Source organism: Equus caballus, chromosome 31, assembly GCF_041296265.1.
Source record: "Equus caballus isolate H_3958 breed thoroughbred chromosome 31, TB-T2T, whole genome shotgun sequence".
Classification (NCBI taxonomy): Eukaryota; Metazoa; Chordata; class Mammalia; order Perissodactyla; family Equidae; genus Equus; species Equus caballus.
The window spans coordinates 22,802,216-22,823,753 of record NC_091714.1 but is presented as its reverse complement, the minus strand read 5'-3'; the positions used below and the strand labels follow the sequence as shown (position 1 = coordinate 22,823,753).

General features: G+C 39.9%; 1 protein-coding gene, 1 long non-coding RNA gene and 1 pseudogene across 13 annotated transcripts in view; 2 read left to right on the top strand and 1 right to left on the bottom strand.

The window, feature by feature from the left end:
• Window positions 1–2,372: 2,372 nt before the first annotated feature.
• On the top strand, window positions 2,373–2,946 carry LOC102147978 (small ribosomal subunit protein eS21 pseudogene; annotated as a pseudogene).
• On the bottom strand, window positions 2,941–6,167 carry LOC111771373 (uncharacterized). The gene is made up of 3 exons (XR_002805182.2): window positions 6,007–6,167; window positions 3,858–4,439; window positions 2,941–3,344 (listed from the first exon to the last, which is right to left on the bottom strand). It is a non-coding gene; the product is annotated as an uncharacterized lncRNA (long non-coding RNA).
• Window positions 6,168–9,088: 2,921 nt separating this feature from the next.
• The window catches only part of AIG1 (androgen induced 1), a 227,599-nt gene continuing 215,149 nt past the window's right edge, over window positions 9,089–21,538 (top strand). For 10 of the 12 annotated variants that reach the window (XM_023632855.2, XM_023632854.2, XM_023632853.2 and 7 more), the window contains exon 1: window positions 9,089–9,434. In XM_023632855.2, the coding sequence (XP_023488623.2) occupies window positions 9,099–9,434 (336 nt within the window). In that variant the 5' untranslated portion in view covers window positions 9,089–9,098. The remainder of the gene's footprint in view (window positions 9,435–21,538) is intronic. The other 2 variants (XM_070256286.1, XM_070256287.1) reach the window with 2 other exon arrangements.

The following is a 21,538-nucleotide window of genomic DNA, read 5'->3' as shown; positions in this document are numbered from 1 at the left end:
TAAAACACATCTTAAGAAATTTAAAAGAGCAGAAATCCTACAAACTGTGCTTTTAGACCACAAGGAAATTAAATGAGAAATTAATAACAAAAAAGTAAACTGGAAAAATCCTAATATATTTGGAGATTGAGCAACACACTTCTAAATAACAAATGGGTCGAAGAAGAAGAAAAAGAAAATTTTAAATATTTTGAACTAAGTGAAAAAAACAGCTTATCAAAATTTGTTAGATGCAGTGGAAACAGTGACTAGAGGGAAATTTATAGAACTAAATGCATATTATGAGGAAAGAAGAGAGATGTAAATTTAGTAATCTAAGCTTCCACGTTAGGAAAATAGAAAAAGCAGAGCAAATTAAATACTAGGTAAGCAGAAGAAAAGAAATAAAAATGAGAGCAGAAATCAATGAAATTGAAAAAATTGAATCTAGACACAGACCTTACACCTTTCACCTTTTGAAAAAATTGAATCTAGACACAGACCTTACACCTTTCACCTTTTGAAAAATTAATTCAAAATGGATCACAGACCCAAACGTAAAATGCAAAACTACAAAACTCTAGAAGATAACATAAAACTTCTACAAGATAGCATAGGAGAAAATCTATAAAAGAAAGAATTGGTAAGCTGGACTTCATTAAAATTTAAAACTTCTGCTTTTCAAAAGATACTGTTAAGAGAATGAAAAGGCAAACCACAGACCGGGAGAAAATATTTGCAAAACATATCTGATAAAGGACTTGTATGGAAAATATGCAAAGAACTCTTAAACTTCAGCAATGAGAAAACAACCCACGGGCCGGCCTGGTGGCGCAGCAGTTAAGTTTGCACGTTCTGCTTCTTGGCGGCCCGGGGTTCACCAGTTCGGATCCTGGGTGCGGACATGGCACCGCTTGGCATGCCATGCTGTGGTAGGCGTCCCACGTATAAAGTGCAGGAAGATGGGCATGGATGTTAGCTCAGGGCCAGGCTTCCTCAGCAAAAAGAGGAGGACTGGCAGTAGTTAGCTCAGAGCTAATCTTCCTCAAAAAAAAAAAAGAAAAGAAAAGAAAACGACCCAGTTTAAACTGGGCACAACATTTGAATAGACACCTCACCAAAGAACACACATAGATGGCAAATAAGCATACAGATGTTCAACATCGTATGTCATTTAGGGAAATTCAAATTAGAACATCAATGAGATACCACTACATACTAAAATCCAAAATACTGACATCAAATGCTGATGAGGATGTGGGGCAAAAGGAACTCTCATTATTGTTTGTGGGAATGCAAAATGGTACAGCCACTGTGGAATACAGTTTGGCAGTTTCTTACAAAGCTAACCATAGTCTTACCATATAATCCAGAAATTGTGCCCCTTGGTATCTACCCAAATGGGTTGAAAACTTACATCCACAAAAAATACTGCACACAAATGTTTGTACAACTTTATTCAAAATTGCCAAAACTTGGAAGCAAGCAAGATGTGCTTAATTGAATGGATAAATAAATGGTGGTGCATCCATAGAATGAAATATTATTCAACAATAGAAAGAAGTGAATTGTCAAGCCACGAAAAGACAATGAGGAACTTTAAATGCATATTGCTATGTGAAAGAAGTCAGTCTGAAAAGGTTACGTACTGTACGGAGTCCAACTATGTGACATTCCAGAAAAGGCAACACTATAGGACAGTAAAAAGATTAATGGTTGCCAGGGACTCAGGGAAAGGAAGTGAGGGAGGAAGAGCTGGAGCACAGGGCATTTTTAGGGCAGTGAAACTATTCTGCATGATTCTCTAACGGTGGATACGTGAGAAAACCCATAGAACTGTACAACACAGGAGGAGCCAGCCCTAATGTGAGGATGGACTTTCATTACCAGTGTTGATCAGTTGCAACAAATGTATCACGCTGTGCAAGATATTAGTAATAGGGGAAACTGTGTGGGGGGGACAGAGGGAGTATACGGGAACTCTCTGTACTTTCTGCTCAATTTTTCTGTAAACCTACAACTTCCCTGAAAAAACAAAATCTAATTTAAACAAAATAAAAGAAAAGGAAAAAATTACCCTAAGGAAAGCTCTAGATCCAGCTCTGCTGCTAACTAACGGTGTGACCTCAGGCAAGTCATTTAATTCTTCGGAGCCTCAGTCTCATCATCTACAAAGTGAAGAGATGGGACTGGGTAATCTCTAAGTTTTCCTCCAAATCGGAAACTGTGACTGCAATTGTAAGATCGTTCTGTGACTGTTAATATGTCTGGCCTCCAATACTTATTATGGTATAAAAAAAGGGTATCTGGAAAGAAAATAATTCATCAATTGAGCAAAACTTAAAGGAACATTATTATGCAACTCTAGAAAATAAATGGAACAGTATAATTCTTGGATGAATCTGGTGATAAAATGTAATTTCTATGAAAGGAATAATGGGTAAATCGAGCATAAATAGATATTGATGAAACATTCATTTAAAGACTATAGAGCTTTCCTGCGCTCGCGCTCGGCGTGATGGCACCAGACGCGCCCTCGACATGCAGAACGACACTGGTGAGTGCGTGGACCTGTATGTGCCGTGGAAACGCTCCACCAGCAGCTGCATCATTGGCGCCAAGGATCACGTGTCCATCCAAAGGATAGTGGCCGAGGTTGATGAAGTGACAGGCAGGTTCAACAGCCAGTTTAAGACCTACACCATGTGAGGGGCCATCTGCAAGATGGGTGACTCAGATGACCCCATTCTCCGACTGCCCGAGGCCGACGGCATCGTCTCAAAGTATGAAGAGGGCTCACGTGTGGACACAGAGGCCTAGGACTTCTCCAGAGAGAAGGTTTTTGCGTTGTCCTTCCTTTTGTTCCAGGAACTTTTGACTGGAGAAGATCACGCATGGGAAGTACTTGTTATAAACAGTGAAAAGACCCCCAAAAATAAATAAATAAAAAGTAAAGACAATAGAGCTCACGTTTTTTTTTTTTCTTTTCTCCCCAAGCCCCAGCACTCACTCGTATAGTCTAGTTGTAAGTCCTTCTTCTTCTTCCATGTGGGACACCACCACAGCATGGCTCCATAAGCAGTGTGTAGGTCCACACCCAGGGTCCAAACCAGGGAACTCCAGGCCACAGAAGCAAAGCACACAAATCCAACCACTACGCCACCCGCCAGCCCCTCAGGTCTTTAAAAGACAACTTTCAGACGCCTCATGTGCCATGAGATGAAATGACGTGGCCAGACGTTAACCAAAAGATTGCCAATAACAGAAGTTGGATGAAAATTATGATGAAATGATTTGCGGCTCTTGGAATTCTTAGCTAAAATCTTCTCATCCTTATAAATCAAACAATGATGTCCACAAAGATGCTGAAATAAAGATGAGAAAACACAATCAAACTCACACCGTTCGTCAGTCACAGAAGGGGTGTTAGAGCCCGGGATGTGATGTGTACTGACTGGCAGCACCAGACAGCCTCGTGTAGTGATGAGGAGCCCAAAAGACATGGTTTCATATCCCAGCTCTGCCATTTACTGGCTGTGTGACCTTGGGCAGTTTATCTAATTTTCTCGATTCCTCCATTTCTTCTTATGTAAAATGGAGATACTGGTAGTAACCATCCTCAGTGAGGCTGAGTTAATATTTGTGAAGTGCTTAGACCAGAGCCTGGCCCACAGTAAGTGTTATATGAGTATTTATTAAATAAAAAATACATAAATTTGAACCCTGGTCTCCTCAGTACTGTCCCACTAACCTATGATTCAGCACTTTTTGAAGCATGCCAGGAAATAACCCCAAATATCCCCCTGCACCATCGTTTAGCTGCATGTGACAGAGTATCCTACTACATTATTTTAACAAATGGGGGTTATTTTTCTCACATCACAAGAAGTCTGAAAGGAAGCCGCTGGTGGCATTGGTTCAGCAGGTTACAGACATCAGGGCAAATATCTCTGAGATCTCGGCTTCTTTTCCTCATTCTTACAAGATGGCTACTGCAGCTCCAGTCATCACATACACTGTAAAACAGGAAAAGTAGGGATGAGGAGGTCTGCACTAGTGAACTATTTCTCAGAAATCCTTCCAGCAGTTTCCGACTTTCTCAGAACCGTGGCTTGGCCCAGCCAGATCATTGGGTTCCCAGGGAATCTCCCAAACATCCATGTGGGACTGCTATCTTCTTCTACGCGTGAGCTCAGCTGTCAGTGAGGTGGGCAATTCACCTACTTTTTTTTGACACATGAATATTTGAGAGGAATGAAAACTCTATGTTTAGCTCCTGGGGGGCGAGGTGTCTGAGCTAGCCTTGGCTCCAGCGGGCCTGCCTGGGCTTCCCCGGGGACGAGGGCAGTGAGAGTTCTCCCTGTTGTCAGCCGGCCACCTCCACAGATAATTTAAACTGGCTTCTGGCATTTGGTTGGACCGCTTGACGCTGCCACCTCTCATGGCAAATCCCGTGTTTCCTGAAAAGAAAATGATGGTATTTGGATTAATTTGATCGAACTCCTCTTTTGTGTTGGATGTTTATTACAAGTGTTGCTAAAACGGACTTTTAACTACCTCTGAGGATAACAAACACAGAGGGCCAATAAATGGACTGTAGACATTTTAGCTGCCCTTAATTCGGGAGGAAAGTTGCTTAATATGGTATGAAATGGCAGCCCATCCCACCATCCCTGCATGCCACATTTCTGTGACCTTGCCTTCCTGCAGAGGCTACCAGCTGCCCCAAAGGCTCGCCTTCTATGGAGAAAGAGTCTAGGACCCAAGGGGATAATTTAGTTAGCTGCTTCACATAATCTCAATCTATTGGGCAATACACTTTCCATCTTACAAAAGAAAGAATGCTCTCTGACAACTATGTCCCCTATGGATGGGCTACTTCCATGTGAAGGGCACCTCAGGGTCATCCCATGGTGGGAGGGTGGCGGTGGTCACGCCAGGGAAGCTCACGGGCTGCTCCATTGGAAGATGCTACGACTGCTCTTCAGTATGTGACAGTGCTTCCTAGCTGGCAAAGTATTTGCAAGCATAGGCTTTATTAGAGACCTCCTGCCAGAGCTGGGCTTTGAGAGATACGTAAAATTTCGACAGATGGAGAAGGTGATATGAATCATTAGTGCCCAAGGGGCATGGAAGAGCAAAAGTAAATGTTGAGTTTGGGGGAAAAATAAGAGAGGAGAGATGTAATCTGACCTACAGTTTCAGGAAGCTAACTCTAGGACAGTGATAAGGGTGACGTGGAGATGCAAGGATGGAGGCTGGAAGCCAGCTATAGACGTTATTCAATGAGGCACCAGAGGCAGAAATAGAGATGAAGGCTCAGATTTAACAAATACTGCAAAGAACAAAGTACTGGAATTTGACTGTTGATTGGATGTTGTGGTAGAAACTGTTAGTGGTCTTCCAATATCTGTTTTCTCCCTGTATTACTTTCCTAGAGATGTCATTAACTAAGTACCCCAAACTGGATAGCTTAAAACAGCAGAAAGTTGTTGTCTCATAGTTCTGGAGGCTAGAAATCAAGGTGTCAGGAAGGCTGGTTTCTTCTAAGGCCCGGGAGGGAGAATCTGTGCCAGGACTCTCTCTTAGCTTCTGGTGACTGTCTGCAACCCTTGGCATCGTTGGCTTGTCGTGATTCCAATCTCTGCCTCTACCTTCACATGGCATTCTCCCTCTGCCTTCTTACAAGGCTACCAGTCATGTTGGAGTAAGGACATACCTATGCCAGTATGATGTCATCTTAACTAATTATGTCTGCCGTGACCCTATTTCCAAATAAGGCCACTTTCTGAGGTACTGGTGATTAGAACTTCAACATATCTTTTTGAGGGACACAATTCAACCCATAACATCCCCCTTCCATCCTAACTGAGCCCTGATTTTGGGCAGGGCACATGGCCACTCAGAATGGGGGCTGCTTTTCCTAGCTATGGCCCCGTGGAAGGGTGCTGGCCAATGAGGTGAATGTGGAATTGCTGCGTGGCAGCAGCTTCTGCAAATATTCCTTAAGGGACAATGTACATGTACCTTTTTGACCTGTCTTCATATTTTGAGGGGCTGGCCCAGTGGTGTAGTGGTTAAGTTTGGGTACTCCACTTCAGCAGCCTGGGTTCACAGGTTCAGATCCCAGGTGCGGACCTGTGCACAGCTTATCAAGCCATGCTGTGGCTGCGTCCCACATCTAAAATAGAGGAAGATGCACACAGATGTTAGCTCAGGGCCAATCTTCCTCAAAAAAAAAAAAAGAAAGAAAGAAAAATGCAGACACTATAGTGTATCTATAGTGATAAACTGGAAATAACCTAAATATCCAAAAACAGAGAAAAGTTTGAGCAAAATATATGTTCATATTATGTCATGCTATGCAATCATTAAACATGATTCTTACAGAATTTCAAATAATCAGGACACATTAAATTTAAAGCAAGAACATCTGCTTGATGCAAATTGTTGCGCAGTATATCACAACTAACTACCTATTGTAAAAAGACTGACAGGTACATGCAAAAATATTTGCAGTGTTTTCTCTGGTTGATGAGAGTGGGGATAATTTTTTTAACTTTCCTATTTTATTATCATAAATATGCTACTTTTATAATGAAGAAAAAATAAGTAACCCAAAGGTGTTCTTTTCTGGGACACTGAGGCGATTTTTCCGATGCCCAAACCCCTCAAAGGGACATGTCCCAACTTCTATCCTTATGGTGCAGACAGATGTGAAGAGGGAAAAATCATTTGCTCAAATATATTGATATTGTTAGAAAATACTTATCTAATGGAAACACAGAACCAAAAGAAATGTATAAACCTTGACTATTTTAAGGATGTGTATAAACGTGACTCTTCCTCCTAAATTTTTAAGCAAAGACCCATGGCAATATGAAGTTGGCTTCTGAAATACAACATAAGGGGGACCCAGGGTTCTCTCATTTCCAAAATTAGCAAGGATTATCATCACCAATATGTCAGACACCCTCCTTCCCCCCAAAATAAAAAGGAATGAAGAGTCTGCATCCGTTTTCAGAAGTTCTTATGGAAAGGATCTTTAGCCCGTACGGAGACTACGAGTAGGAGCCATCACAAGACTCCAAGAACATAATGGAACGAGAAGTTAAAACAGAGCCTTGAAATCTTCCCTTGGGAAATGTTTCCATGAAACTCAACTGAGTCAGGCTGTTCTCCCCATCTGCAGGAACTGTATGGTAGAACGAAAAAGACAAAAAAGTGACACGCAGTTATTTCTTCTATACAATGAAAAACAATATTTTGTAACTCAAATATGAATTATCAGGTAAATACTTATCAGTGAATAACGTATTATAGTTTATAAAAAGGGATAACCTTGTACTGGTGATGTTTTAAAAGCAATACCCCTTTGTGTTATTTACCCTGTAAAAACACAGTCTGTGCATAGATTAATACCTTTTCACAAAGAATACCTTTAAAGCAGAGCTAAGATTATTAGATATAGTCTAAAAAGGAAAAAGAGCAACCTGAACATGTTAATACACAGTTATCAAGAAGTTCCCAAAATTGTAGACTGACATTCTCACAAAATATTTGAGTCAAAATTTATGCAAATGTTTGATTAAAAAACAAGCACACACAAAACTCACTATCTTATCATGGTTAGCAAATCACAAACTAACAAAAGCAAACACATTGGAATAGGTTCAAAACACTTATTTGAGTGCTGTCGTTATTTAAAAAGAAACTGACCACAGAATAAAATTTTAAGTGACTCATTGAAAATATTATTATATTTTGTAACTATAGGGACAGAGAGTCTTATTAGTGAGTTTCTAAATTGTAAGGTAGGAAGGCATACCAAACTTTGAGGATGTCACATGAATGCATAAAACTTTACTAAGGACCCATTGGATAGATCTTCAATAGATCTACTTTTTAATTTTGCTATCTTATGAACACGTAACATGGATATACAATTAAAAAAATACACTGAACTTTTTCATTCAGACAAAAGTATAAATTTAAAAACTATAAAATATAAAAAATATAAGAACTATTCAATAATGACTAGTTTTATGCTAGTACAATTTTCTTGGAATTATCTTGATTTTTGTGACATCAATTTCTATTAGCATAATTATAAGGCTAATTAAAGAAATTTACTGGGTTTCTTTTTTTGGTTGAGAGCCGAACTGGAAAAATTCCGGGAAACATTCATGAGTTGCCACCTTCTCTCTGACAGACCGCTTTCCCTGCCCCCTCCCTCCACATTCTCTGACTCAGAGACTATTTGCAGAGGACACCTGTTTTAAATGGATCCACAGGAAATACCTATGGTGGTCTTTTCATCATCTGACCCTGCATCTGGTTGGCTGAAATGTGATCATGATAAAAAAAAAAAAATGCTGCCCACAGGCTGATGCAATTTCAGTGTGACAACATTTACTGGAAGGCAGAGGGAATCCAGCTTGTATTTGTTTTCCTTCCATGAAGCCCTGGTATTGTAGTGTAGGAAAAAGTAAGTAAAAGGGCAAAACCCATTTAACCCTCCAAAGATTAGTATCAAATTACACACCGGGTTTTACCTCCAAACTCAGAATGATACGTTTTTAAGCTGAATGCAATCTCGCAGCAGAACCTTATCTCACACTCGTTCCTTTATAGCCTTTTCTTTAGACACCTCTGTCCAAAGTGCATAGCCTGTCTTGTTATATTATATATTGATAAGATCTTTATAAAGTTCCTGTGGAAAAATGCAAGGCAGTATATCCACCGGAATAGCATTTATAAGGGAATTTCGTAGTGATTAACAGTAGTCTAACACTAAAAATCCAACTGGGTCCAAAATAAAGCAAGTCATTCGTGGGTACCGCGGGGTGCGGGTTTACACCCCGCGTTCACTCCTCCGCCGGTCCTTCCGCACGGAGCACCCCACTTGGCCAACAGGAACCCCCCCCTTGACCTCCTCTGCAGTGTGGAAGTTTGGGCGACCCTGGGGTCCCCTCCTTCAGTGCAGGTTCCTCTCCGCCCGACGGATGCCCCCGGCGGCGGTCCGGGGCTCGGCGCGCGCTCGGAGGCCCACCCTCCGCTGGCACGCCTAGGGGGCGCCCCCGGCCGGGTCTCCCGGGGCCCGCGGACGCAGGAGCAGAATGACGGAGGTGACGGAAGCGCTGACGCCACGCCGCCCGGAGCGCCCGCCCGCCCGCGGAGGTCGCCGGGCCCGCGGCCGCGCTGTCCCGCGGGCCCCGCGCAGCCCCGCCCGGCCCGGGTTCCCACGGCGCCCGCCCCGCCCGCGCCTCCGCCCGCCCTCCTCGCCGCCGCGCCAGCCCGGGCCTCTGGCGAACATGGCGCTCGTCCCCTGCCAGGTGCTGCGGGCGGCGATCCTGCTGTCCTACTGCTCCATCCTGTGCAACTACAAGGCCATCGAGATGCCCTCGCATCAGACCTACGGAGGGAGCTGGAAATTCCTGACGTTCATTGATCTGGTAAGGCCGTCCCCGCCTCCCCACCCCGGGCCTCCGCGCACCCGGAGCCTGTGTGTCTGTGGGTGCTCGAGCACCTGCGCGCGCGCGCCGCCAGCATCCACCCTGTCCTCGCCTCTTCCCCGGTGATTGCGTCTCAAGTGGCCCCGCAGCAGCACCTTCGCAGCCACCCGGCGTTACTTGATAGCTGGGGCACGAGTGGAGGTGGGGTGCGCCCAGGTGGTGGGCTGCTTGGAGGGGGACACAGACCTCCTGCTAAGAGGTGACGCGGAAAGATTCTCGACTTGGCAAATGGATTGGACCACCTTGGTCATGAGTGGCCTCATACCCATTCGCCCCAAGACGCTTTCCAGAACACCCGCCGTGGGATCCAGTTGCAGTCACTGAAGGAAACTGGGTATTGGCGAACTGAGTGGAGTGTCCTCTGAAAGGACCCAAATCCTCTTCAGGAAAAAGAGAAAGTGCCTAATAAAGGTTTTTGTTTTTGTTTTTGTTTTTTTTTTGCGTCTGTTTTTTTTGCCCATTGTCAGTAATTTACTTACAACCTTTTACCCCAGAAACATTAGGGGAGAGAGATTTTCAAAGTGCATTTCCAGCGTGACCTTGCGCTCCTCCTTCCCGCGTACAAGTTCGCAGTAGATGCCTAAGTGGCTCTTGTTTTGGCGCAACAGGATAGCCTTGGCAGTTGGAGTTGTTGGTTTTTGTTTTTGTTTTTCAAAAAAAGAAAGCGTATCCACTTCTGGCACTAAAAGGGCCAGAGAGTCGGAACATGAGCAAAAGACCCAATGATAACACGGAGTGGAACCCAGGATCTTCAGGGTGAAAGATGACTAATTTAGGTTGGGTCAACCACACACTAAGAGATGATCACGTGGGCAGAGGGTTAAAGCAAGAGCGACCAAGTCTAAGGATTAGAGAAAATGGAGAGCCGATTCCTGGACGCCACGACTGTCCAAGGTCACACACAAGTTGGCTACTCAAGGTTATGATCCCTGATGGTTGACCCTGGTATTGATGAAGAGAACTTCATAGCTGGTTTAAGATATTAACAAAGGCTTAGGCTGCCCCAAGGAAAGGCAGTCAGAGGGGTTTTGTTTAGAGCTACCACCTATATTTGTATCATGTTAGATACTTTCAGACAGGAAGTAAGTGCTTTTTCCCAGCAGTCTCCAAGCTGTGCACACACCCAGACTTCCCAGGGCATAGAGGTTTCAGGGAGTTTCACTTTCAGATCCTCAACTTCCATCTCTTTTCTGAAAACTGATCTCCCTCTGAACATGGGCGCACCTGCGAGTTCCCCTTTCTTCCTCCCCATTCATTCAAGGGCTCAGCATGTGACAAGGCTCTGTGCTGTGTTTGTCTGTGCCTTCAGCACTCAGAAGATAAGTGGCTGTTACCAGGACTATCTTCCTATTTGATTGGAAAACGAAGTCAGACTTGTTTTGACAGGAAGTCTCATTGGGTTGATTGGCTTGTCCATGTGGATTGGCTCTGCCAATTATGATGTATAGCAGACATTTTCCATAGAGGAATGAGTGCAGTCTGCAGCCCTGAGGTTCTGATAAATATGTATCAGAGTGTTAGAAATCATGTCCCCTTTTCACGTGTTTAAACGTATGTTAAAAATGCTTAGATGTTCTTTAAAAATGTGTGCATAGATTTTCAGAGTTCTTTTAGGGGCTGTGTGAACAAAATTCCTCTTGGATCACTGCCTTATCCCATTCCTTAGTCGGATCTCGCTTCGATGGCCCATTTGAGTGTTGCCGAGGAGCAGTGCTGAGCTAAGACACTGATGGAGTCTCCGCCAGAGCCATAGGAGCTGTGGGCGGTCTCAGAAGCACCTTTGCATTAGGTACGGTTTGGGGGAGCAGGGGGGGTCAACAGGTGAGAGGGGTAGAAGTTGAGGGTGTTGGTTAACCCATGAGAGATGGCGGCTGCTCGTGCTGACACTGCTCACTGTATGTTAAGAAATCAGGCTCACGAGAAACCATATCCCCCTCATGACCTCTGCGCCATGAGACTGTAGAAGAGCCCGTCTGACTCTACTCAAGCTGTCATGCAGTTTATGTTGATATAGCCTTTGATGCTTGGACTTGCCTATTTTAAAGAACACTAATCGCCACCAATATGCTTTTGTCTATCAGAATTCAGGCCATAAATCCAAATTGGTAACTTTTACTTTGTTTCATATTTCAGTTCAGTTTGTAGAGAACCTTCAGCCAATCATTCTTTTTACTCTCTATGGCCTCTGATTGAAATATGATAATTATCTTTAATCAAGAGTTCCTGTGAGAAAGTATGTCTAGAATATATTCATAAAAACACTCGTGCAAAGTGTTATTCTTTTTATTATTAGAGATTTCGAGTCTTTAGAGCTTAAGCGTTGGACAGCTGTCAAAACAACCAACCTGTCAGTCCTTGGTAATGGCGGGAAAAGATTGGGCTACTATAATTGACTCATTTAACTTTTCATTTTTTTGTGTTTAAGAAAACTGAATAAACTTCATTACTTAGTGCCTTGGACAATTTTGATGATTCCAAGCTCACTAGAGCAATTTTGGAAAAGAGTTTAGCTTCTCAAAAGTTTAATGAGAAGACTCTTTTTCTAGCCAACTTGGACTGCAGAAAGTCGGGACATTTACCCTGGTGACCCCAGTCTGATTCCGTGTACAATGGCTTCGGTTTACCAGACTGTGAGTTGGGAGCTTCAGGCGACGTGTATCCGGGAGCAGATGGTGGTGTGGCAGTGGCCATTCCAGCTATGTCTGTATCTTCCTTTGAGTTTGCAAGTCATCCCAATAGAATCAGAGCTCATGGTTAAAAACTGAAATACAAGTTATTGCCATCGGTAATCTTATGTTGTTCTTCCCCAAGAGCTTCAAGAGAACTAAATTGCTTCAGGAAAATTCAAGTTTGTAAATGGAAATGGACCACTGTCTTGGTGCGGTAGGCAAAAGAATAGGCCCTCAAAGATGTCTACCTTCCAATCCCCAGGACGTGTGAATATGTTAAGTTACATGGCAAAGGAGAATTCAGGTTGCTAATCAGCTGCCTTTAAAATAGGGAGATTATCCCAGATTATCCACGTGGACCCAGCGTCATCACAAGGGTTCTTGAAAGTGGAGGGAAGTGAAGAGAAGGGTCAGTTGGAGGAAGATGTGACTGTGGAAGAAAATCACAGAGACATGCAACGTTGCTGGCTTTGAAGATGGAGAAATGGGCCGAGAGCCGAGGAGTGTGGAAGGTGTCTAGAAGCTGAAAAGGGTAATAAGTTCTCCCCTGAGCCTCCAGAAGGAACACAGCCCTGCTGATGCCTTGATTTTAGCCCAGTGAGACCCATTCTGGACTTCTGACCTCCAGAACTGTAAGGTAATAAATGTGTGTCGTTTAAGCCACTAAATTTATTGTAATTTGTTACAGCAGCAATAGAAAACTGGTACACTTGGCTCTAAATCCTCTGACCCAGAAAAAAAACTTAAATGTTGTACTCATGTGGTGACTCAGCCAGTTCTTTATGTATATTAGATAAGTGGTTCATTTTAGCTTTCACCAAAATACAGGTTTTTATCTACCGAGTCCCTGAAGCTATGCAGAGAAGACGTACATGTAACAGTGGACAATAGGAGAATCTATAAAACTGAACAACATTGGAAAAACTAGGTCTTTTCTGTACTATGAAGTATTTTAGAAATTATCGTTATGCAACGTGTCATGCCAGGAGAAGGAAGACTGTGACTGGAAATAAGCTGGAAAGAAAGAGAGTTTAAACTCACTGATGTTGACGTATTTCCTTAACCAGCATCAAAGCTGATGAATTTTCTTCAAATGACACAGAATCATTCACTTATTCACTAATTAAAGGACAATTGCCCCGCAAAGATAATAAAAATGAAAAATCAGAATAAAACCAGCGTAAATAAATTAAAAGAAAAAGGCAACTCTAGGTTAAGGCCTCAAAATGTAGTGCTGGAGTATAATGGGTGTTTAGTAAACATTTGAATAAATGGAAACTTTCTCCTTCCAAATTTTCAGTGAGTATTCTTTTCTTGTCCTATTTCCTCCTCAAACATTCAAAATAATAGAGATTTTTTAAAAATGTATAACCAGAACTTTATTCAGCTGTGTGTGGTGGAATGTCTAATACATGAGTCAGAATCAGCTTCTTTGGACAATGTGGACTGGACATTTGTTATTAAAAATTAATATTGATGCTGGATTTCGGATCTTTTGATTTTTAAAGATTGAACCAAACATCTGGCTATCTCATTTGCCATCATTGGTGGTACTCACGATTTTGAGAGTTATCATCTCCTAAGACTCCATTTCACTCATTGTTCTTCCTGTTCTGACTTGCTTAGGCCCTACCTCCTCCAAGTGTGGTCTGAGGACCGGCAGGATGGACCTTACCCGGGAGCCTGCCAGAAAGTGGAAGGGCAGGCTCCCCCTCAGACCTTCTGTGTTAGAATCTGCACTTTAATGAGATCATTAGGTGATTTCTTTTACGTTCTGGTTTGATAAATGCTGCTCTGGGCCACCCTGTTTACGTTTTGTAATTTAACATAGAATGGCTTGTAGGACACAGCCTCAGTATATTGATTCTGCCTTTAAAACATATTTAAACATATTTCAAAACATATTTAAGGTGACTTTTACTGTGACATAATTAAATATATGTTGTAAAAAATTACAATTTTAAAATAAAAAAGGAGAAAAATAAGTATTAGGCACCAGGGATAGGTTATTTATTGCAAATGAGAAACAAATTTAGCTAATCTTCAGGGCAGCCAAGGCGAAAAAGAATACAAATTTGATTGCATTATCTCTAGTGTTGGAATAAAGGGAGCATAACAATTTATCAGGAAAAATACAGTTCTTTGCAAGCACTGACTTTTCAAGGTTATTTATCACTCAGATTGTCATATAAAGGACATCGGGTAGCATAGTAAATGATGCCTTTGATTGGTGTTTAGCAGAATATAGTACAGAAATATTCTTATAATTCATGTTTCTTGTATCTGATTTTTATGCCAGGCAAAGATATGGTCTTCTATTTCGATAGGGTGAAGACGTTTTTGTAGAGGTTTAAAGTAAGATAATGTGAGTCTTTATTTTTGTTATCCAAATCTGTATTGCAAAAGAATTTAAGAAAAGCACAGAGGGAGCAAGATAAGTAAGGGCTCAGAGGCAGGAAAGGTTGGGGCCTTCAAAGCACAGGAAATGGTCAAGTATACCTGGAACATGCAGTTTTTGCTTTTAGACATGCTAAGAATTTTTGACATTTTTTTAAAAAAGGCCGAATAAACTGTATAAGTATACTAACTAATTCATTTGGTCTTATACTTACTTATGTACTTATAATAAAATATTCTTGACTCTAGTTCATGACTGAATTTTAAGTAGGAAATAAAATCTCTTGAGAAGAGATTCTGTATATTATTATGTAACTATGGTACTTAGCTTTGCGAGTCGAAACCACAGAATGCCATGTGAAGGCCAGTAGTTCACTGAGTACTCAGTGAACAGAATTAGGTGGGTTGGTTTTTTTTTTTTTTTTTTTTGGATTTTATACAAAGAGGGTGAAACTGCACATTTTTTTTCGGTGGAATCAGACTTGACCCTGAAATGTGCCTATAAAGTTCAAGGATTATATAATGCTTTTTCATAACCTATGGGAAGAATTGTGAGTATAATGCTTTGCATAGAATCTTCTTCACCTTCTTTGAAAGTGTTTCTTTTGGATCAGACATAAAATAAAGGCCTGGTTTTGTCAGTGTGGGGGAAATATTTGGTGATATAATCACCCATTCTCTTTCTTAGTTGCAACTGTTATTGAAATTACAGAGTCATCTGACCGCTAGTTGAGGTCACTTCTTTTCCCATCCCTGCCGTCCCCCATGTCTGGTATAACATTTAGCAAAATTGGTAGCTACTCTTGAGGGTTTTCATTTGTTTCTCTGTGTTCCCCTGAAATGTCATGTGTTTCTGTGGAAGCGTGAACAATAGTACAATTTTCCATCTAGAATCAGATGTTCCTGTCATCCAGGCATGCTTGGAAAAAATCTTTCTGCTTAGGATTCCATAACAACAGAGCTTTCTTTTGTGTCTAGAAGCCTGTGGCTAGACAGTTAAAGGGCCCATGTCTCACCTGCAAGGTGGCCCTGCACCATGAGCACAGAGCTCTCCTCGAACTCGGGAGACCCCGTATTCAGATCCATTGTGGAGTGGAGCACGCTATGGGATGTAGCTTCAATAGGCGTGATCAAATAGGCTAATCGAGCATAACCAGAGAAATTGCTTGAATCTGCAAAATGGCAAGAATACTGTCATTTCGAATCTTGAGAATATGGGATGTGTTCATTACAGTGCTTTAGAAGCATGGAATTCTAAGAAGTCAGTCAGACAATGGCCTAGTCCCTTCGTATTGACTTATATTTAGACCTGTCAGGCTGTGTTATAATGTAAACATTTAATTTCAAAAGCAATACATAGAATTACAGAAAATTTGTACAGTATAGGAAACCATAGGAAAGAAAGTATATTCCATCTTAATTATCTCTAATTTTCTGTGCATGTATTTATTTCAGAACTTTATACACATGCAGAAACACACACAGTTTCAGACTGCAGATATATGTATATATGCAAATATGTGTGTACATATATAGTCAGATTTCAGAAAAATTATATTCTTTATAAAAAATATTTTTAAATTACAGAGAAAAATATTTATCACTCAGAGATACCAGTGTTGGTATTTTGGTATTTGCCTTTTGAACCATATATATACTTTTCTTTAGAAAAAGTTCAATATATACATATGCTTTGTATAAATCTATTTTTTAATTAAAATACACCAAAATTCACTGTTTTTGCTGTACAATTCTATGACTTTTGACAGATGGATGCATACGGTCATGTAGCCACCGCCACAATCACCTAAAAATATTCCTTTGTGCAGTCCCCTTATAGTCAAACCCTCCCCTGAATCTTAACCACCACAAATCTATTCTCTATTCCTATAGTTTTGCCTTTTCTAGGAAAACATATAAGACCTACAGGATATGGCCTTTGAGTCTGGCTCTTTTAATTTAGCATAATGCATTTCGGATTCCTCCATGTTGTTTTGTGTGTTGATAGTTTGTTCCATTTAATTGCTGAGTAGTATTCCATGGTATTAATGTACCACTTTGTTGATCCATTCGTAAGTTCAAGTGCATTTGAGTTTTTTCTAGTTTGGGTGATTATGGAAAAGGCTGCTATAAACATTTGCGTACGAGTTTTTGTACTATCATGAGTTTTCATGTTTATTGGGTCTGTATCCAGGAGAGGGATTGCTTGGTTATATGGCAGGTAAATGTTTAACTTGATTAGAAACTGCCAAACTGTTGTCCAGGGTGGATGTGCCATGTTGCGTTGCTATCAGCAATACACAAGGGTTCCAGTTGCTTTGTGTCCCCGTCAGTGCATGGTGTTCTCAATTTTTCTTGTTTTAGCTATTCTAATAGGTGTGTAGTCATATCTCATTGTGGTTTTAATTTGCATTTCCCTCATGACTGATGATGTTAAGCATCTTTTCCTGTGTGTTGTTACCATACAAATAATCTTCTTTGCAAAATGTTCAAATCTTCTGCCCATTTAAAAAAAAAAAGATTTTCTTATTAAGCTTTGAGAGTTTTTGTGTAAACCAAATAAAGTTCTTTACCAGATATGTGATTAGCAAACATTTTCTTCCCGTTCATGCTGTATCTTTGCATTTTATTAGTAGTGTCTTTATAGCAAAAGTTTATCACTTTGATGACATCTAATTAGTTAATTTTTTTATTTTATGAAACATGCTTTTGATGTTTACGTAAGAACTTTTTACCTAACCCGAAGTCACAGTTTCTCCTCTACTCCCTTCTGTAAGTTTTGTAGTTTTAGCCTTTGATCCATTTCAAGTTAGTTTTTGATAAGGTGTGATAAGTGTAGAGTTGAGTCCTTTTTTTTCCCCTTTGCATATGGATGCACAGTTGTTCCAGCACCATTTCTTGAAAAGGCTATCCTTTGCCACTGAAGTGCCTTTGCGGCTTTGTTAGAAATCAGTTCACTACGTGAGGGTCTGTGTCTGGACTGTGTTCCGTTCCGCTGTTGGGTCTGTGTCCACAAAAGCTCACTGTGTTGATTATTCCAACTTTACCTTAAATCTTGAAAGCGGGTAGTGTGAGTCCTCCAGCTTTGTTCTTTTTAAAAATTTGTTTAGGCTATTCTGATTACTCTGCCTTTGTTTAAATTTTAGAGTACTCTTCTGGATATCTACAAACGAACGCACTGCGATTTTTGAGTGGGATTTCATTGAATCTATAGAACGAGTTGGGGCAAGTTGACATCTGACAATAGTTACTCTTCCAATCCATGCACACGATATATCTCTCCCTTTATTTAGATCTTTGAATTCTTTCATTGGTATTTTATAGTTTTCAGCACATAGCTCCTGCACATATTTTGTTAGCTTTATACTTGTGTTTTATTTTTATTAGTGGAATTATAAATGGTACTTTTAAAAATTAGCCTATTATTAAATCTTTTATATTTAATTGACATTTTTATTGAGATAATTATAGATTCATATCAGTTGCAAGAAATAATACAGAGAGACCTGTGTAGGCTTTACTCAGTTTCCCCGAATGGTAACATCTTGCACAACTGTAGTATAATATCAGAATATTGATATTAAAACTCAAGATACAGAACAGTTACATCACCACAAGGGTACCTCGTGTAACCTTTTGATAGCCACACCTGTATTCTCCTTTCACCTTATTCCTGATCCCTGACAATATTAATTTGTTCTCTATTTCTCTGATTTTGTTATTGCGATAATATTATATAAATGGAATCATATATGTGACTATTGAGGATTGGCTTTCTTCACTCAGAAGAATTCCCTGGAGCCTCATGCAAGTTGTTGTGTGTGTCAATGGTTTGTTCCTTTTTATTGCTGAGTGGTATTTCATGATATGGATCTTCTACAGTTTGTTTGACCAGACGCTCATTAAAGGACACCTGGATTGTTTCCAGTTTGGGGCAATTATTAATAATGCTACTGCAAACATTCATGCATAGGTTTTTGTGTGAACGTAAGTTTGCATTTCTTTGGCATCAGTATCCAAGAGGGCAACTGCTAGATTGGATGGTAGTAGGAATTTTAGTTTTAAAAGAAACTGCCAAACTGTTTTCCAGAGTGGCTGTACCGTTTTACGTTTCCACCAGCAATAGGTGAGTGATACGGTTTCTCCTCCTTCTTGCCAGTTATTTGATGTTGTTAGTATTTTTAATTTTAGCTGTTTTGATTGGTGTGTAGTGATGTCTCATTGTGGTTGTAACCTGCATTTCCCAAGTAGCTAATAATGTTGAACGTCTTTTCATCTGTTTCACATGTGTACTTGCCATCCTTGCAGTGAAACAAATAGTATTGTTTTGTTAAATTTTACTTTCTGGTTGTTTATTGCTAGTATATAGAGATTCATTTGATTTTGCCTATTGACCTTGTATCCTGTGTTTGCTAAACTCACTTATTCACTCTAAGAGCTTTGCTATAGATTCCAGGGGATTTTCATTTTTTTATATAAACAGTTATGTCATCTGCTAATAGAGACAGTTTTCTTCCTTTCCAGTTTTCATGGCTTTTGTTTCTTTTTCATGTTTTTTCACATTGGCTAAGACTTCTAGTACAATGTTGAATAGAAGTGCTGAGAGTCTTTATCCTTGCCTTATTTATTTTTTAGGAAGAAAACAGTCTTTTGCAATTAAGTAGGATGTTAGCTATATATTTTTTTGCACATATCCTTTATCAGTATGAGCATCTTTCCTTCTATTTCTAGTTTGCTGAGAGGCTTTTAAAAAAAATATCATAAATGGATGTTGAATTTTGCTTAACTGCATCTATTGACGTTCATGTGGCTTTTTTTTTCTCGTTAATATGGAGAAGTACATTGATTGATTTTGGAATATTGAATGAGTCTTATATTCCCAGGGTAAATGCACTTGATTGTGATGTGTTGTCCTTTTTATATATTGCTGGATTTGGTTTGCTAATATTTTGTTGATTTTGCCTCTCTGTTTATGAGGAATATTGGTTTGTTTGTTTTGCTGAGGAAGATTCACCCTGAGCCAACATCTGTGGCTGTGTTCCTCTATTTTGTATGTGGGTTGACGCCACAGCATGGCTGATGAGTGGTGTAGGTCCACACTTGGGAACTGAACCCAGGCCAAGGGAGCAGAGCACACCAGACTTAACCCCCAGACCACAGGACCAGCCCTGCTCTGTAGTTTTTCTTCTTCTTTGTCTGACTTTGATGTTAGAGTGATGCTAGGCTTGTTCCTCCTCAGGATTCTGGGGGAGAGTGAGTAGAATTGCCATTGCCTGTTCCTGAAACTTTTGATAGAATTTACCAGTGAAAACCACTGAGCCTGCAGTTTTCTTTGCGGGAAAGTTATAATGACAAGTTCAGATTGGTTGATTTCAAGATATAGGACTATTAAGGTATTTATTTCTTCTTCATTGAGATTTGGTAGTTTATATCTTTCAAGCAACCGGCCCATTTCATCTAAGTTCCGTATTCTCTTCTTACCTTTCTTTACTGTCCGTAGGGCCTATGGTGATAACCACATTTTATTCCTGATTTTGATAATTTGTGTCTTATTTCTTTTTACTTCATTAGTCTGGCTAATCATTTCTCAATTTTATTGATTTTTTTTCAAGCATTAGCTTTTGGTTTCATTGTTTTTTCCTGTTACTTTTTCTTTTTTCAATCTCATTGCTTTGTGTTTTTAATCTCTATTATTTTCTTCCTTTGTTTTTTTGGGTTTAGTTTGTTCCTCTTTTACTAGTTTCTTAATATGGAAGCTTAGATTATTCATTTATTAATTTGAGTCCTTTCTTCTTCTCTATAAAAGCATTTAATGCTAAGTACGGCTTTAGTTACATCTCACAAATTTTAATACATTTTATTTTCGTTATCATTCACTTCAAAGTATTTTTTTATTCCCTTTGAGTCTTTCTATTTTTAAAGAAATTTATTGACTTTATTTTTTTAGAGCGGTTTTAAGTTCATAGCAAAATTGAGGGAAAGGTGCAGAGATTTCCCACCTGCCCCCTACCCCCACAAGAGTCTTTTCTGTTTTACTGAGGGTTATTTAGGCATGTTGTGTAATTTACACATTTTTGGATATATCTCGCATATCTTTCTGTCATTTCTTTCTACTTTAATTCCATTATGATCAGAGACCATTCTTTGCATGATTTCAATTCTTTTAAATTTGTTAAGTTTGATTTTATGGCCTGGAATGTGGACTATCATGTTGAATATTCCATGTGCACTTGAAAAAAAATATGTCTTCTTCTATCATTGGGTGGATTGTTTCTTAAATGTCAATTACATAAAGTTGGTGAATAGTGTTGGTGAGATCTTCTATATTCTTGATGATTTTCTGTCTACTTATTATCTCAATGACTTAGAAAGGAACATTCAAGTCTCTAAGTATAATTGCAGGTTTGTCTATTTCCCATCTCAGTTTTATCACTTTTTGCTTCATGTATTTTGCAGCCTATACATTGTAAAGTGCGTACACATTTTGCAATGCTATATATCTTGATGAATTGTCCCTCTTATCATTATAAAGTATTTTTCTTTTTCCTCGATAATTTTCCTTGTTCCAAAGTCAGCTTCGCTTGATATTAATATAGGTCCTCCAGCTTCCTTTTGATTAATGTTTGAATGGTATATATTTTTCCATTCTTTTACTTTTATCTTATCTACATTGATATATTTAGAGTGGATTTCTTACAGACCACATATAGCTGAGTCTTTTCTTTTAATTTAACTGGATAACCTCTATCCTTTAGTAGATACCATGTGCATTTAATTTAATTATTGAAATGGTTGGATTTAGGTCTGCCATTTATTATTTGTTTTCTTTTTGTTAGCTTTTTTGTTCCCTTGTTCCCCATTTCCTGCTTTCTTCAGGATTACTTGAATTTTTTTTAGTATTTCGTTTTAATCTAACTGTTGGGGTTTGGATCTGTCTCCTTATATTATTATTTCAGTGTCTCTAGGGATTGCCGTCTA